This window comes from Nicotiana sylvestris, chromosome 6, assembly GCF_000393655.2.
Source record: "Nicotiana sylvestris chromosome 6, ASM39365v2, whole genome shotgun sequence".
NCBI classification, from domain to species: domain Eukaryota; kingdom Viridiplantae; phylum Streptophyta; class Magnoliopsida; order Solanales; family Solanaceae; genus Nicotiana; species Nicotiana sylvestris.
In genome coordinates this window covers 203054771-203071504 of record NC_091062.1, presented here as the reverse complement: position 1 = coordinate 203071504, position 16734 = coordinate 203054771, and the positions used below count along the sequence as shown (strand labels likewise).

The window sequence follows — 16734 nt, the reverse complement described above, 5'->3', positions numbered from 1 at the left end:
AAATGTGTGTTGTTCTGACCTCTTTTTATATCAATGTAAGTATCACCCTCTTTGTTCTTAGCTTTCTATTGCATTATCCTTGTTATTTGTTGGTATTTGCTTTATACTTCTTAGTTGCTTTGAGATGCTACAACTTTTGTTTGTACATGCATTTTTTTGTGTGTTGTACGCATATGTGTGTGTGAGAGAGTGTTTGTGTGTGTGTGTGTGTGTTTGTTTGTTTAAGGATATGTATTTCACATACTGTAACCTGCAGTTTTTTCTCACAGAAGTCATTGCGTACTTTTTAAAAATGCAACAAAACCTGTAAGCCTGCGCAACAAAAATGAGTGATTTGTACTTTAGCAGTATATAAAATTGTGCAAGAGCTTATTTTTTTTATTCCTATGAAAAAAATCACATTTGAATTATGTAATACAATAAAGAAAGTCTAAATTCAGACCAAAGATTATTGAAGCTTAGAGTATTTTTCAATGTATTTCTTGGAATATGGATGATGTGCTGGAGAAGACAAGCAAGTTGTTCTGTTATGCCCAACTTGTTTACATCGACTGCATTTGGTAGAGTTGAATGGTACTGATGATTCAGTCGCAGGTATATGCCTCTTCTTTTGTCTTCTTCCTTGTAAAATCTCTACATCAGGAGGTTTTGTGGTCTCAGATTGTACATTTTGTGGTATTTTCCATGATTTTTGATCTCCCACGGTATTCACATGTCCTTCATATGTTTTCAACCATGTTTACCTTGAATACCAATTTGAGCAGTAATCAGATTTCTGCAAATATTTCTTATTAATAGCAGCAATTGCATGTGGATAGGGCAATTCATCAAGTTGGAATTCCAGGCAGTCACAAGTTCTCTTCTTTAAGTCCACAATGAATTCAATTCCTTCACTATTTATTCTAAACAACATTGAGTCAAGGTTGAACACCTAGCAAGGAATAAAAAATTAAGACAAACTATATTAGTGTATTTTTTCTTCAAAAAGAAAAAGTATGATTTTTTTTAAATGTAAGCAGTAAATCACTGCAACAGATATAAAAAGCTGAAGTTAATAAATATACTCACAAACATTTTGCAAGCCAAGTCTATCTTCTTAGTCATCTCTTCTTCTGCCCATATTGATACTCTGTGAAAAGTTTCATTTGCCTATTTTCTCCGTTCATAAAACCACTCTCCCAGCTTTTCTTGAATGAAATCTAACATTCTTAAAATATGCATTTCTCTCCCTTTTAGTAAAACGGAATTCATTGACTCTACCATGTTTGTTGTTAGCATATCATAACGTCGCCGTGGGAACCACGATCGAGCCTATCTTTGGGGAGGCTCTTCCATTATGTAATTGTATGTTTTCTTGTCAATACTTTTGAGTTGGGACATTAACTAATTAAAATCTTCACGTTTGTATGACCTTGCAGCACTTTGAAAAAGATTTATTACCGTGGCCTTTGCATGTCTTTGCTTTAAATTTTTCTCAAAGTGATAGAGGCAGATACCATGGTGAGCTTCAGGAAAAACTTTTCTAATACCATTTGCGATCAATTGGTTTCTATCTGACAAGAAAACCAGTTCACGACGGACTTGAATTGCTTTTCTCATTTCCCCGAAGAACCAAATGTATGTCTCATTGTTTTCTGAATCTGCTACACCAAAACATAGAGGAAAGATTTGATTGTTTGCATCCTTTGATACAGCAACAAATAGAACACCACGATATTTTGACTTCAAAAACGTTGCATCTACTGCAATAACGGGTCTACAGTAGGACCAACCAGCTACTGATGCCGCAGGAACGAAGAACAAGTAAGCAAATATGTACATTGAAACACAAAAAAATAAATCATAAGGTGTGAAGTTTTTCAAATAGTAACATTTGAAACTTCAGGCTGATGGTTAGTATTGTTTTGCTTACTTATTCTGCGCATCTCTTTTTATACTTGTGTATGTTCCTGGGTTTTTGGCCATCATCATGTGTAGGTATGAAGGAAGAATCTGGTAGTTCTCTTTAGGTGTTCCCCTTATGCAAGCAACAACTTTTTGAATAACACGCCATACCTTGTGATAACCAATGTCAATTCCAAATTTCTTTTTCATTTTATTTTCTACAAAGGTTGGTGTAGCCTCTATCTTTTTGTCTCGAACATGTTCTATAATTTGTTCACTTATAAAATTTGATGTAGCATGCTTCTGATATGATTTTCTTGCATCAACCGAGCATTCATGGATGTTATGATATTTTATCACCCTGAAAAGTGTGGAATTTTTTATTCTGGTAGCACGTACATTCCAACCACATTTGTCCACGCTGCATTTCAGCTCGTATCTCTTGGAACATGATCTAACAACATTGAATTCAACTTTTTGATTTATCTCCAAGCTGCGGAAAAATTTAGTCATGTTTTGTTTGTTCTCAAAGATTGATCCAACTCTTACTTCCTCAAGCAACGCATCGTGCCTAAGTATTTTACATGGTGGAGATTCTTTCATCTTTCTCCTCACTCTTTTTCTTGATTTATGAAAAGCACAAGAACTTTCAGCAATTTCTTCAATTCTATGTGATGTTATCGGTATAAGCTCCATGTTTACTTCATCTTCATTGTTGTTTATCATTGCAGAAGGTGAAAAAAGCTTTGTTGGATTGTGTGTTGGTTGTCAATTTACATTATTAGCTGTCCTTCTTCTTCTTGGTCATCGACAAACTGGTATGAATTTATTGGAGGAGGGGGTAATTGTCGCAGCACTATGTATTCTGAAGCAGCTGTAATGTTAGAAGGTTGTTGCCCGTTGTCTACTTCAATTATTGGCACTCGTACTTCATGTTGATAGTCAGCAAAATGTTCTGAATCTATCGTATATGCAAGAGATTGGTTGAATGCTGCTAATTCTGAAGGTTGTATTTTTTCGATGACAAAATGGTAATTCTTTTAGGCTGAATGAGTTGTAAGCAAATGTATACACGTACTGAGTTCTTCATCTGAAGTTACAAGCATTCCTTTGCTTGTATTTAGTTTGATATCAAACCATACTTTTAATGCATATCTGGTTGAATCAATATTTGCAACATCACTAATTTTCTTCAGGAAAGTATTGAATGATATGTCCTTATTAAGTAGAACAAGTTTTGTATCATGATCCAAGTATTTGAAATCAGGAGTCCAACTCCAATTGAAAGTTATAACAATGCAAATCGAACTCATCTTGCAGATTCATGTTTGTGGCAAGTATTAGGAAAGTGAACAGAAGAATTTTTTAGGTTGTTTGTGCTGAAGTTTTTACAAATAAACTAAATCACTTAGGCATCTTGATGTATGACATATTTAATGAATCATGCAAAGAAAACTTCAGCTTATAAGTGCTAAAGTTTTTAGAGATAAGCTTAATAACTTCAGCATATTAGCTGAAGATTTTTTATGATGGTGATTCATCAATGCACGGGAAAAAAACTTCAGCACCTAGGCCGAAATTTTTTTGGTGCAATATGATTTTTTAATTTAGCCAGTGTAGGAGGAAAACTTTAGCCCTCCTGCTTAAGTTGTTAAGTAATAACTAAAAACTTCAGCACCTAGTTTTTTTTGGTGCAATATGATTTTTTAATTTGGCCAGTGTAGGAGGAAAACTTCAGCCCTCCTGCTTAAGTTTTTAAGTAATAACTAAAAAATTTCAGCACCTAGGCCGAAGTTTTTTTGGTGCAATATGATTTTTAAATTTAGCCAGTGTAGGAGGAAAACTTCAGCCCTCCTGCTTAAGTTTTTAAGTAATAACTAAAAAACTTCAGCACCTAGGCCGAAGTTTTTTTGGTGCAATATGATTTTTAAATTTAGCCAGTGTAGGAGGAAAACTTCAGCCCTCCTGCTTAAGTTTTTAAGTAATAACTAAAAAACTTCAGCACCTAGGCCGAAGTTTTTTTGGTGCAATATGATTTTTTAATTTAGCCAGTGTAGGAGGAAAGCTTCAGCCCTCCTGCTTAAGTTTTTAAGTAATAACTAAAAATTTCAGCACCTAGACCGAAGTTTTTTTGGTGCAATATGAAATTTTAACTTATGTTTTATGGTTTTCTACCCAGTGTACGAGGAAAACTTCAGGTTTTAATTATTGACAGTAAAACTTCAGCAACAAAACAATCATATAAAATTTAATATAATTTCTTCTTTGTTGTGTTATTTGCCAGCTCGTTAACTAAATAACTTCAGCTTAGAATGTTAGAATTCATCGTCAAATAGATTTAGAATTGCAAATTAAGCATATCAGTGAAGTTTGTCAAACAACTTCAATCAATCAATCAGAAAACATATAATTCAAAAACTATTTTGAATTCTGGAGATGAATTTGAATACTTACAATGTATTTGAATTTGAATTTGAATTCGGAATTTGAATTTGAATGCGAGACGCGTTCTCAGGAGAGATGGACTGATGGAGGAGATACGGAGAAGATCTGGAATTTGAATCTGGGAATACGAAGGACAGACAAACTCTTATATGTTTTGGAAGGGGTATAATTGTCATATTATTACAAATTTTTTGTTAGTTGGTTAGAAAATTAATAATTTTTAAAATAGGGTATAAATTAAAAGGTGGCATAAAAATAGTGTAGTACTGTAAATCCCCCAAAATCTACGCTGCTGTTAAACTTTTATTTTACTAATAACAAAGGATAAAAAGCCCAAAGGAGAAATTTTGAGGCGCGCCAGTACACTGACCAGATGGTGGTTACTTTTCCAATATTAGACCTACTCCCACAACCCAAATACTCATGTTCCCAAAAACATCTGAAAGATAAATATGTCAATTCCTCTCATCAAAAAATAAACATATACAGTAGCTTTCTGATTCAGTGATCTCTCACTTCAACTGTTCAACAGCAAAGTTGAAACTCCCAATTTGCATTGACACGTTGAGTTCCAACACCATTACATTGAACTAAGCACAGGTAAAAAAGTTAGTACTAGAAGTTAAAAAATCACGGATTTCAACCCCAAATTAGGCAAAAAACACAAAAAACCAAGAAAGAATCCGGTAAAAATTACCCTCTGCATGCCTGACATTTTCCCACTTTCACTCTCTTCTGAGATCACCAGGACTAAAGTTATAATCTTTCAATTTGCTATATTATTTTCATTGGAGTGTTCTTTTGGGTTCTTGATTCTTGAGACTGAGTAGTGCTGCTGGGAATGGCAGCTTCTTGTTCCTGTACTGCTTCCGAAAAAGAGGTGGAAGACAAGCTCACAGCTTATGGGATGAAGCTAATGAATCCTCCCTCTTCCATTGATGACCTCCTCAACTTTCTCCAAGTAAAGATCAAATCTTTATTTGTTTGTATGCCTCGTATAAATATAAAGGGACATTTCTTTGTGTGTGATATATTGCTGTTTGCAGTGATAGCTTATCAGTTTTGTTCTGTTTTGTTAATGGAAAGACTTTTAGAGGCAATGGTTGCCTGTCAATTTGATAGATTTTGAAGCCTTAGTTTAATTTCTAGCAGGATGGTTCTTTAGCTCTTAATGGATATTTTCTGCTTTTTAATGTTGAATGAGATGGAATTGAATCAGAACTGAGGTGGAAAGGGGAATTGCAGTTTTAGTGTAATAAATTTGGAATTAAAAATGGAAGTTATCTATTTATTGATATATATATATATATATATATATATATACAACAACAACAACATATCCAGGGTAGTCGCACAAGTAGGGTCCGGGGAGTACGCACACCTTACACTTGCCTTTAAGAAGGCAGAAATGCTGTTTCCGGTAGACCCAGGATACTTATATATTTGCAATTTATGGTTTACTGTGTATAAACTACAACTGTAATTGACAGCTTAATGTGTGTATTATTTTCTGGAAGTTGGTTTTGCTCATATTTTAATATGTTATGGCATTGCAAGCTAACTCCTCCATCTTCCTTTTTTTCTTTTGGGTCAGAGAGTTGAATCCTTACTGATAATGGTAGGTCAATGCCCTCCCGATTCGATGAAAATTGCACTTCAGCCTGTAATGAATGCATTAATCGGGAAAGAGCTTTTAAGGCATAACAATGAAGATGTCAAAGTTTTAGCTGTCTGTTGTATCACTGAGCTTTTCAGAATAACTGCCCCACATCACCCTTATGACGATGATAAACGAATGGAGGTATAAATATACCATTCTAGTTTGTCCTCTATTTTGGGCAATATGTTCTTTTTATACCTGATCAATTTCTTTGTCTCAATTATACAACCATTTACATTTTCTTTTCACATGCATGTATTCACACATCTCAGGAAATTCTTCAGCATACTGTAATGGCATTGAAAAAATTATCTGATGTTTCCGGCTGCAGTTACTATAAGGTGGTCCAGATTCTTGAAACTGTTGCTAAAGTAAGGGCCTTTGTGATGTTGTTGGACTTTGAATGTGACACCTTAGTTATTGAGATATTCAAACTTTTCCTCGGGATTATCAGGTATTTAGTCAAAATTCTCTTTCTCATGGCTATTATCACCATTGCTTTCAGCCATTCTCTCATTCTTCAATGTTACGTAGAGTGCTCATTCATTTCTTTCTGGCATGAAGTCAACCAACTTCAGATTAAGTTTGCGTGAACTATAAATTTCTTTACGACTTTGCAGTGTGCTTTGAGTTTTTAACTGCTTATCCATTAAGATGGAACATATATCGATTGATCCTTGTCAATTTATTGTCATGATTGTGGTTTCTCTTGTCTATATATTAGCCAAGTAGTAATTTGGCACTAACTAGCTCAGAAAGGTGGTAAGCTGAAATATACTTATACCTTGAAACGCTGCTCAACTGTATGTGCTATTCAGTATCTTGCATATACTCCATTCGCACTAAGCATGTAGGAGACTGTTGCCATTGTAAATCATACCATATGAGTGTAAGGTTATTCTGGAGTTAATATTTTTGGTTGCTTACTAAGATAATGTTTATGTTATATTTTCTATCAAGGCCTTACCATCCTCATAATGTATTCACTAAGATGGAAGAAATCATGACTCAGCTCATAGAAGACAGTGATGAACTCTCAGTAGAGCTTCTACGGCCAATTCTTGATAGTGTCAAAAAAGGAAATCAGGCAATAAATCTTTTCCCGTGAACCTCTTTGTTTAACATAATTCTTCGGAACTTTTTTTAACCCAATATTTTCTTTTATCCAGATTGCTTCACCTGTTTCATCAAAATTGGGGGAGAAAGTCCTAGAAAAGAGTGCTGCCATTGTTAAACCTTATCTTGCAGAAGCCCTGAAGTCAATGAGTTTAAATCCTGATGATTGTGCTGAAATTGTTGCCTCAATATGCAAGGAAATTCCAAAAGGAGAACAAATGGTACGTTGTATTCATAATTATCTCGTCTACACCACAAACAAAGACTTCTTGCTGCTTTTTTTTTTTTGTTTTTTTTTTAAATAGAAAAAAAAAACTGCCTGCTTTTCTTGAAAGAAATGCTTATTGACATGATGCTTTGTTTAATGTTGATACTTCACTTTCACTGTGTATATATCCAAGCATTCATTTATACATATAAGTGGAGAATAAACATTGTGATTAAAACTGTAGACTTTTCCTTCTTTCTTGTGCAGGATGGTAGTTGAGATTGGTCCTAAATAACTTCATGTCTCTTTATAAATCTAGCCCCTCTGTCTCATTCCTGCAGTTTTGCTCCAAATAAAATGCCAACCGCATCCTCAGTTAATTATTCCTTAAAAATAGATTGTTATCTTTCTTAGGCCTAAGCCTACTGCAGTATAATTAATCACAGTAAAGGTTGCCACTGACAAATTGCACAGAAAATGTTATTATTGTAAACTGTTAGATTTGAAAGTATTGAGACATAATAAAGAAAGATATCAAACTTCAAATTACCAAGGAGGCAACAGCAAAATGTACCCTTTTATTTTCTTTTCTTTTGGGTTGTGCGAGGATTGAAAAACCAATAGTTGAGAAAGGGAAGTCTAATGGTACACAAATCGCAGGAATGCTGTGCCCCTTAACTGGTTGGATTTTCTGATGATATGGCTTAAGATTATATTGACTTTTATGCCTGGCGGCAGCTCGGATCTTATGTTCTTTAGATGCCCAGCTTATTTGGCTGTAAATGGAAGAGATAACACTTCAAGATACAGCTATTGGAAGTTTATAGTATGTCGTGTGCAACTCCTTGTTGTCCTCAAGGATTAGGTCTTTCTGAACTGCGGTTCTCGAATAATGCATATCTTCTGACTTTAACCTATTTAGTTGCAGTTAGAGACATAGTACTGCTAAGAGAACATTTATTTCTGTCTCATAGCGTATGGCACATTTAGCTTGAAGATGTATAGTCTGGATGCATCTGTCTTGCACTAGTAAGAAAATTAAACTGACCTCCTCCCCTTAGAGGTGAAGAAAACTTGTAAATCATTTTATATGCGGTGCAGGCACAGGTGTTGCAGGGCTGTCATTGTCATAACAATGTAAACATACAGTTTTTAACAAAGTTCTCCTCTGCAGAAATCTTGACCAGTTATCCTTATTATAAACATACATCACTCAGAGGAATGGTTAGAGCCAACTTTAGAATAACGATACTCAACTTACATTAGAGTACTCTAGTGTTGAACGTAGTTAGCAAGATTTGAGATGAAAAGTGCACCTCATGCTGAATGCAGTTATTGCAGTATTGGCTCTAATGAAATATTTGGCCAAAAGAGCATGGGAATGCATTATAATAAGTGCTTGTATTGTGTTTTGTTTTAATTAGTAAGCTACAACAGTTTCGTATATGCATAGATAACGGTACTCACAGATTTCTTTCTTTCTTTTTCTCTTGTAAAATTTTGTTGATCAGATGGCAAATGAAAATGTGCCTGATACTCGACATCTTGTAAAAGTTGGTCAATCCGATTCCGAATTTTGTGAGCCTGCACTGCAGGATGACACTCACATGGAGCAGCTAAAGGATACTTGTACAACGAATGTCTTGAAACCTGACAATCCAGAAGATGTGCAACCAGAAACAAATGCAGAAGTAGTTTCAAGGAGGAGTGAACTTACAGGTAGTGGCGGACAGCATTCTTCAGCGTCCAAAAACCCGGAAATTAGCAATGGAAGTCATGGTCATTTGGGTCAGCCCAAAATGAAAGAGATCCTGACAAATGAGGATGCTCACCTAGCTGCATTAGTTCCAGAAGGAGACGTGCTGCAGTCCCAAGTTAAGAAAAAAGGTTCTCTTCACTTAGGTCTCACTGGGGAAGAGAGAACCAAACACACAGTTTGTGCCAAAAGAAAACAAGGAAGGAGCTCAAGGAAGAATGAGTTTGCTTCCAATTACGATGCAGATAGCAAATCTGAATTTAGCACCAAAAGTGAAGAAGGAAACATCAGTGACTATGAGGAGCCCTCACTGGAACTAATTGATGGAAGGAAAAAGAAGAAAAAAAGAAATTCTTTTAAGATGCTTGATTTTGACGATTCTGGAGATGAGGTTGACATCAATACAGCTCAGTAATAGTTATTTCAAGATCTTCACTAATTTAATTTTTGCGATGTATAGATTATCAATTGCTTTCCTTTTGCAATTCTATTTTTTACTTGTGAGCTGTACAGGCAACTAAACTATCAGTCAGATATGAAAATAACTTAAACGGATGTGCTAATCATCAATCCTGGAGGAAGTTGGCCACATGCAAACATGAGGTACTGATGTACCACTATATATAGCTGTAATTCTTATCTATGTAACCTCCATAGATGCAATTATCAGAGCTTGCATGTATGGTTGTAAATTGTTGAAATGCTTCATATACTGATTTGGTATCTCACATTTTGCTACTTCAGTGCTTTTCCTAAGAACTTCCCTTCACAGGCAAACTAGTTTTTAGCTCTCTATTGTGCCAGAACGTGCAGAAAAATCATTTTCCCTCTTTTGAATTTAGAGCAGATATCAGTCTTTACTTTATTTCACTAGATTTTGTAGAACTGATGGCGCTTCTGCTCTAGACCCTATTCTTTTGTTCTGAAAGTGGTTCTCCAGACGAGAGAGGATTGGTTTAGTGGTTGAGGGGCTGTGTCACGCTGGGGTTAAGTGGGGAACCACGGTTGATTCAGGGGGGTGAAAAGGGGATTAAAAGGATTTTTCTAAAAGAAGTGGTTCTGAATTCTTTCATGTCTGAAGTACCTGTGGCTCTAATTTTTTCATTCAGGATTCTAAAAAGCGTCGTAACATCAAACGTTATGGTGAAGAACTGGTTGGCGCTAGAATAAAAGTTTGGTGGCCATTGGATGAAAAGTAAGTTCTTTAGAATATCTATGTGAGGATTGCAACACAATCGTAAATTTTGTGTACTAATAACGCCCATTCACCCAACCATCCTGCGAGCACACTCTTTTCAGCAACTTGTTGTAGCTTTCAGTTATTGAGTCTATCTATATTTTCTGTTACGTCTTGCTACATTTTCTCATCATAAAGTTTCTCTTTGTAGGTTTTACGAGGCAGCCATTTCTTCTTTTGACCCTGTGAAATGGAAACACAAGGTGACGAGAATATTATGAAGCCTTGTCATTGTTTCTCTAATTCATACTTTTCTTTAAGTTACTCTGGTTTTTGGTATGATGGAAGTCATTTTCTATGAAAAATGTTTTGTTGGAAAATATTTTCCACGGATTTTTTTTCCTTTGGTATGTGATTGGTTAGTGAAAAATATTTTCATTAATTATAATTTTAGCAAATTGGAGAATGTTTTGATGAAACTTTTGAGTACTAGAGATTAATAATAATGTCTAAAGGTTAGTTGAAACAAGTAATATGAAGTTAAAAGTTGCGATAGTTATAAATTTTCGTTACCATGGAAAATGACTTCCGTCATACCAAACACCAGAAAATGATTTTGGAAAACACTTACTCATGGAAAACATTTTCCTGGAAGTCATTTTACCTCATGTCTAGCACACTTTGTATGTTCGATTTTATTTTTCACACTTATTTTAAAATGTATTCAAATCTTTAGCCCCAAAAGCTTGTTCATGGCGGGAGGATTGCCCAAGACTATAAGGAGACCACAACTCATTTCCTCAACTGATGTGGAACTCTAAACCGCTCTAACACCCCCTCGCATGCCTAGGCCTTCCAAAGGCTTCCAACTGGATCGCGGGCAATATAACAGGGGGCCCAAACAGGGATAGATCTGCCTCAGAAACCATGTGAAGATATGGACATTGGGCTTACCAAAAGTAGGTCAATGTCCAAGACCATATAAGAAAACCACAACACATTGCCTCAACCAATGTGGGACTCTAACCCACCCTAACAACCACGTGCACCACCACAACAACAACAGTAGTAGTAGTAGTAGTAGTAATAAATAATAATTCAGCATCCTTGATCTGTTTGAACCCTTGTATCATATGTTTCCTTGTCAAAATAATTTAAGTTGAAGACTTGAGTCAAATGAAGATTCTCTTATCATTGCTAATATATCTGTTAGTAAAAGTAAGTCAATCTTCATTTTGAGTTAAATGGCATGGCATACACTAGGGAAAGGCCAAGTCTATTTAACTGTTCAAATTCAATAACTGCCACATAAATCCCTTTTTACATACATGTACGACCTTACAGTATAGAAGACCTCTGTGTTGTAGACCTTATTCATAACTAACCAAGGAACGGAAAGATATACTGATAGTGAAGTAGCAATCCTATCTAACTTGAACAACGTTTTATTGGCTTTAACACTTCGATAAAGTTCCTCCTGAACGTTCTAAATGATCCATGCTGTTTTGATGTTTCCATTTTAGGTCTTATATGATGACGGTGATGTAGAAAACTTGTTATTACATGAAGAGCGATGGGAGATACTTGAAGACAATTCATCTCAAAAGGTTCTTCACCTGTCTAATATACTGTTATCTCTGACAGATTTCATATTCTTGTTGCAATACATCTGTTTGTGATGTTATTCTTTTCGTGCAATCTGTTCAGAGCAGCCTAGTAATAGTTATTTCAAGATCTTTGATAATTTTAATTTTGCTATTTACGGATTATCAATTACTTTCCTTTTACAATTCTCTTTTTTACTTGTGAGATGTACAGGCAACTAAACTATTAGTCAGAGATGCTGATATACCACTATATTTAGCTGTAGTTCTTATATGTGACCTCCATATATGCAATTATCAGAGCTTGCATGTGTGGATGTAAATTGTTGAAATGCTTCATATACTGATTCCATATCTCACATTTTGGCACTTCACTGCTTTTAAGAACTTCTCTTACAGGATAACTAGTTTTTAGCTCTCTATAATGTGCCAAAACTTGCAGAAAAATCAACTCCCCTCTTTTCAACTTAGAGCAGATACCAGTCTTTACTTTATTTCATTTTATCGTAGAACTGACAGAAAGTCTGTTTTTAGACCCAATTCTTTTGCTCTGAAAGTGGTTCTCCAAACAAGAGCGGGTTGACTTAGTGGTTAGCTGCCTCCACCTTCAAACTGTAGGTTGAGGGGCTGAGTCACGCTGGGGTAATGGTGGGGGAACCACGGTTGGTTCAATGGGGTTGAGAAGGGGATTAATAGGATTTTTTGTGAAAAAAGTGGTTCTGAATGCTTTCATGTCTGAAGAACTCGTGGCTCTAATTTTTTCATTCAGGATTCTAAAAGGCGTCGTAACATCAAATGTTATGGTGAAGAACTGGTTGGCGCTAGAATAAAAGTTTGGTGTCCATTGGATGAAGAGTAAGTTATTTAAAATATTGATGTGAGAACTGCAACATCATTGTAAAAATATTGATTTCAGATGACATCTTCAATTTCATTTCCACCAGTTCGCCTTTTATTTTGTCTTGAATAAGAACGAATATTCTAGATACATTTTATCATCTTAAAATTCTCTTTGTAGGTTTTACGAGGCAATCATTTCTTCTTTTGATCCTGTGAAAAAGAGACACAAGGTAACGAGATTATAATGAAGCCTTGTCATTGTTTCACTAATTCATAATTTTCTTTATGTTACTCTATATGTTCCATTTTACTTTATACACTTCTCATTTTGAGATATATTCAAATGTTTAATGCACGTACATAATAACAATTCAACATCATCTATCTGTTTGAGCCCTTGTATATATGTTTCCTTATCAAAATTATTTCAGGTAAAGATTAAGTGAACAAACGTTCTCCTACCACTGCTAATATATTTGTGAGTAAAACCAACTCTATCTCCATGTTGAGCTAAATGGGGTCGCATAAACTAGGGAATGTCCAAATCTATTTAACTATTCAAATTCAAGATCTGCCACATACATCCCTTTTTACATAGAGGTATGACCTTACAGTTTAGAAAACCTCTTTTCCATAGAGCTTATTCATAACAAGGAAACGAAATATCTGCTGATCGTGAAATAGCAATCTTATCTAGCTTGAACCATGTTTTATTGGCTTAAACATTTTGCAAAAGTTCCTCCTGGAAATTCTAAATGACCCATGCTGTTTTGGCGTTTCCGTTTTAGGTTGTACATGTTGATGGTGAAGTAAAAATCTTGAAACTACATAAAGAACGGTGGGAGATGCTTGAAGACAATTCATCTCAAAAGGTTCTTCACCCATTTGATATACTGTTCTCTCAGACAGATTTCATATTCTTGTTGCGTTATATCTGCTTATGATGTTATTCGTTTCGGTTCAATCTGTTCAGGACAATGAAATAAACACTCAAGGCCCTGCTGTTTCATCTGTTACGTAAGTATTGAATCTAAAATTCATTATAACATTTGGGATATCCAGCTTTGGTGGTTGTGCTTCCCTAGTTCCTAGCAAATTATTTGTCAGAAATTGTCCAGGAGGTCACGGGTTCGAGCCGTGGAAACCTCTTGCAGAAATGCAGGGTAAGACTGCTTACAATAGACCTTTGTGGTCCGGCCCTTCCCTGTTACCCGCGCATAGCTGGAGTTTAGTGCACTGGGCTCCCTGTCCAGCACATCACCTTGACGTGTCAATATTCCTGTACTGCTCTTAGAATAGCTCCAGGTTTCTTCTCAATTTACTATATTTCCATAAAAAAAACCATGCCTGCTCCATGCAACTGTGATTATTGGGGGGGGGGGGGGGCTTCAGGCATCTCTGCTTAGTAGGCAAGCCTTTTTTGGTCCTAGCTGTAGCTTAGATAAAAAAAAATTCTATTTATGTAAATCTTTGTTTGGATATTCAAGTTACAGCAAAACAAACGATTTATGCATGTCGTCACTATCTGGAGAGTCTGAGGCTAATATCAGCCTTCTTTACTTTAATGTTGTCAAAGTATGACACAGCAGATCTCACCACCTGAAAGATTTGGGCAGGGAAAGTGATAAAACCCTATCGGTGAAGACTTATTTTAGAAGAAAGCGTGAAAGAGGAGATCAAGATTTGGGCAGCCTTGAACAAGTCTAACTTCTTCAATACGTAGCTACCATTCCTGCCCGCTATCAGATCAGACATTACAGTTTTCTTAGTTATTTGTCGTAAAAAGTATGTATCCTATAAATATCTAGTTAGGATTGGTTTTTGGGGCATCAAATGTATGTTTGAATATTTGTATCTGGGAGTTTTATCCACTCCACGGGGACAGATTAATTGGCTGTAAATTGTGTTTAAGATTCTTGCTAGAATTTTCCTTCTATTCATAGTCACTTCCATGAAAATTTCCAGCATCAAACAGAAATTAGTCGGCTAGTAGCAATTCCTCAGAGAGGTTGACAATGTTGTCAATGTTTGAAATATCAAGCAAGTTACACAACCTGACTTGGAATTGGTATCCACAGATGAGGTATTTGAGATGAATGTGTTTGACATATACTCATTTTACAATTTCTTTTCTCTTTTCCAGACCGAGGAAGATAACGTGGTCATTTCTTAATTTCAAGCACGGGGTCGGGACAATCTTTCTCCAACAGTGGCAATAAGTTGTAGTTGTTGCTTATTATTGATATTTTAAGGCTTTTGGTAGATGAACTGGAGCAAGTTTTCAAAGAAGAAAGCAAAAAGAAACTCCTCAACAGGGCCGAATGTCTCTTTATCCAAGAGGTCTTTCTGTTAGTTACACTTGTCCCCTGTAGTTGCACTCTGAACTGAAAGTTCGATGGTATTTTGACAAGCTGTGGTATCTATCTTTTTTTTTTTGGTCCAAAAGAAACTAGTTATATTAAGATAAAGAGTGCGTAGTACAAGGAGCTAAAGTTGACATTGGCACAGGACACGGCGGACCTGCACAAGTAACAGAATTACATGGACGACCTCGCTGTGGGTCGTGACAAAAGGAGGGGAGGGGGTTTGAGCTAGAACTAGCTAAATCCCCGAGAGGGGGTTACAAAAAGAGGCGTCTTCGTGTTACATACAGTAACATGTACAATGTGTCTAAAAAAAAACATTCCTAGTTTGTCTTCTTCCAAAGCTGTTTGTACTGAAGTTGGCGGGTGTGTGAAAGTAGTGAAGTCCGCATAGTTGTCCAAAGTGCAACCAAAATTTGCAAGTATATCAGTCACCCGGTTTTGCACCCTGTACGTGTGTAGTACGATCGGACCATCCAGTTGTCGAAGAAGGTACTTGCATTCCATGATAATATTGTTAAATAAGGGGTGGGAGTTGGTTAGGAGAGGGAGTATTGTTTGAGCATCTATGTTGACTACGAGAGGCTTAAATCCATGAAGAAAGACGATTTTTAGTCCTTATATAAGTCCAAGAAGCTTTGTGTAAAGGGATTTTTACCTATCTATACCGTATATCAAACCTTATTACCCTCAATGTTTAAGGTTTGTGTTTATTACATTTAAGCATACCAAATTACCATTTCTATACCATAATTCAAATTAGGGATATAATTAAGGGTTCATTTATATTAGGCATAATTATAGGACTGTATCTTCCCACTTTCTCTTTCCTTTCATCTCAACTGTTCACAACACACACACAACTCACGATGCTCCTATGCTTCCTCTCGTTGATCATCCCCAATTGCCCACCACCGTCGAAGAATATCATATTTTCAGATTCACAAGAAAATTTTAAATTCTTTGATCCAACCGCTTGAATTCCCACTGGAAATAATAATGGCAGAGAGTTCGAAATTCTTTGACCTCTTTTTTTTTTGGGCAGTGGTTGAAGGTTACTGGTTAACACAGTCGATTGAAATTCGAAGAAGAAGAAGAAGACATATTTCCAGAATTTGTAGATATTTTGTAGTCAAATTGTAGTCAAATTAGAAAAATTGTAGATAAATTGTAGACTGTTTTTTGCAGAAGATTTTGTAGAAGCTTTAGTCGTTTTGGATTTGTGAAAACAGAAAATAATGCATCTACAATCAGAATACAAATAATCTACAATTTATCTACAAGATATCTACAAAATAGATACATTGAATTTTAATATCCAAATTCTCATTTCAATTGTAGCATAATTGGCATTTTCGACATAATTGTAGAAGATTTGTAGAAGTTTTAGTCTTCCCAATCTACAATTCATCTACAATTTATCTACAATTTATCTACAATTTAACTACAATTTATCTACAATTTCTGGAAATACGTCTTCTTCTTCTTCTTCTTCTTCGAGTTTCAATCTAAAATTCAGTCAAAACCAAGTCTAATCTTCACCAAAACCCCTCAAAATTGAGATATAAACTCCTAAACATATTCCGAATTATTTACAACAACACCCAATCCAAACAAATAATGATTTTTGAAAACCCAAATTTGAATTCAAAGCTTTCAAGCTTTTTAATGGCTATCAATG

The 16734-nt window shown here is 35.5% G+C and overlaps 1 protein-coding gene across 4 annotated transcripts; it reads left to right on the top strand.

Annotated features, from left to right (window-relative positions):
• Positions 1 to 4731: 4731 nt before the first annotated feature.
• Positions 4732 to 14630, top strand: LOC104222598 (sister chromatid cohesion protein PDS5 homolog C-like). 4 transcript variants are annotated; one of them, XM_009773839.2, is made up of 16 exons: positions 4733 to 4929; positions 5178 to 5290; positions 5924 to 6130; positions 6262 to 6443; positions 6950 to 7076; positions 7159 to 7326; positions 8825 to 9460; positions 9583 to 9672; positions 10179 to 10264; positions 10458 to 10509; positions 11770 to 11853; positions 12620 to 12705; positions 12869 to 12920; positions 13479 to 13562; positions 13664 to 13707; positions 14307 to 14630. In XM_009773839.2, the coding sequence occupies exons 2-16, from the start codon at positions 5237 to 5239 to the stop codon at positions 14395 to 14397; spliced, it is 2043 nt and encodes a 680-aa protein (XP_009772141.1). In that variant the 5' UTR covers positions 4733 to 4929; positions 5178 to 5236; the 3' UTR covers positions 14398 to 14630. The 4 variants fall into 4 exon arrangements, with proteins under 4 accessions (XP_009772140.1, XP_009772141.1, XP_009772139.1 ...); XM_009773838.2 differs by having other exon boundaries at positions 4732 to 5290; positions 14267 to 14630; XM_009773837.2 differs by having other exon boundaries at positions 4733 to 5290.
• The last annotated feature ends 2104 nt before the right edge of the window (positions 14631 to 16734 follow it).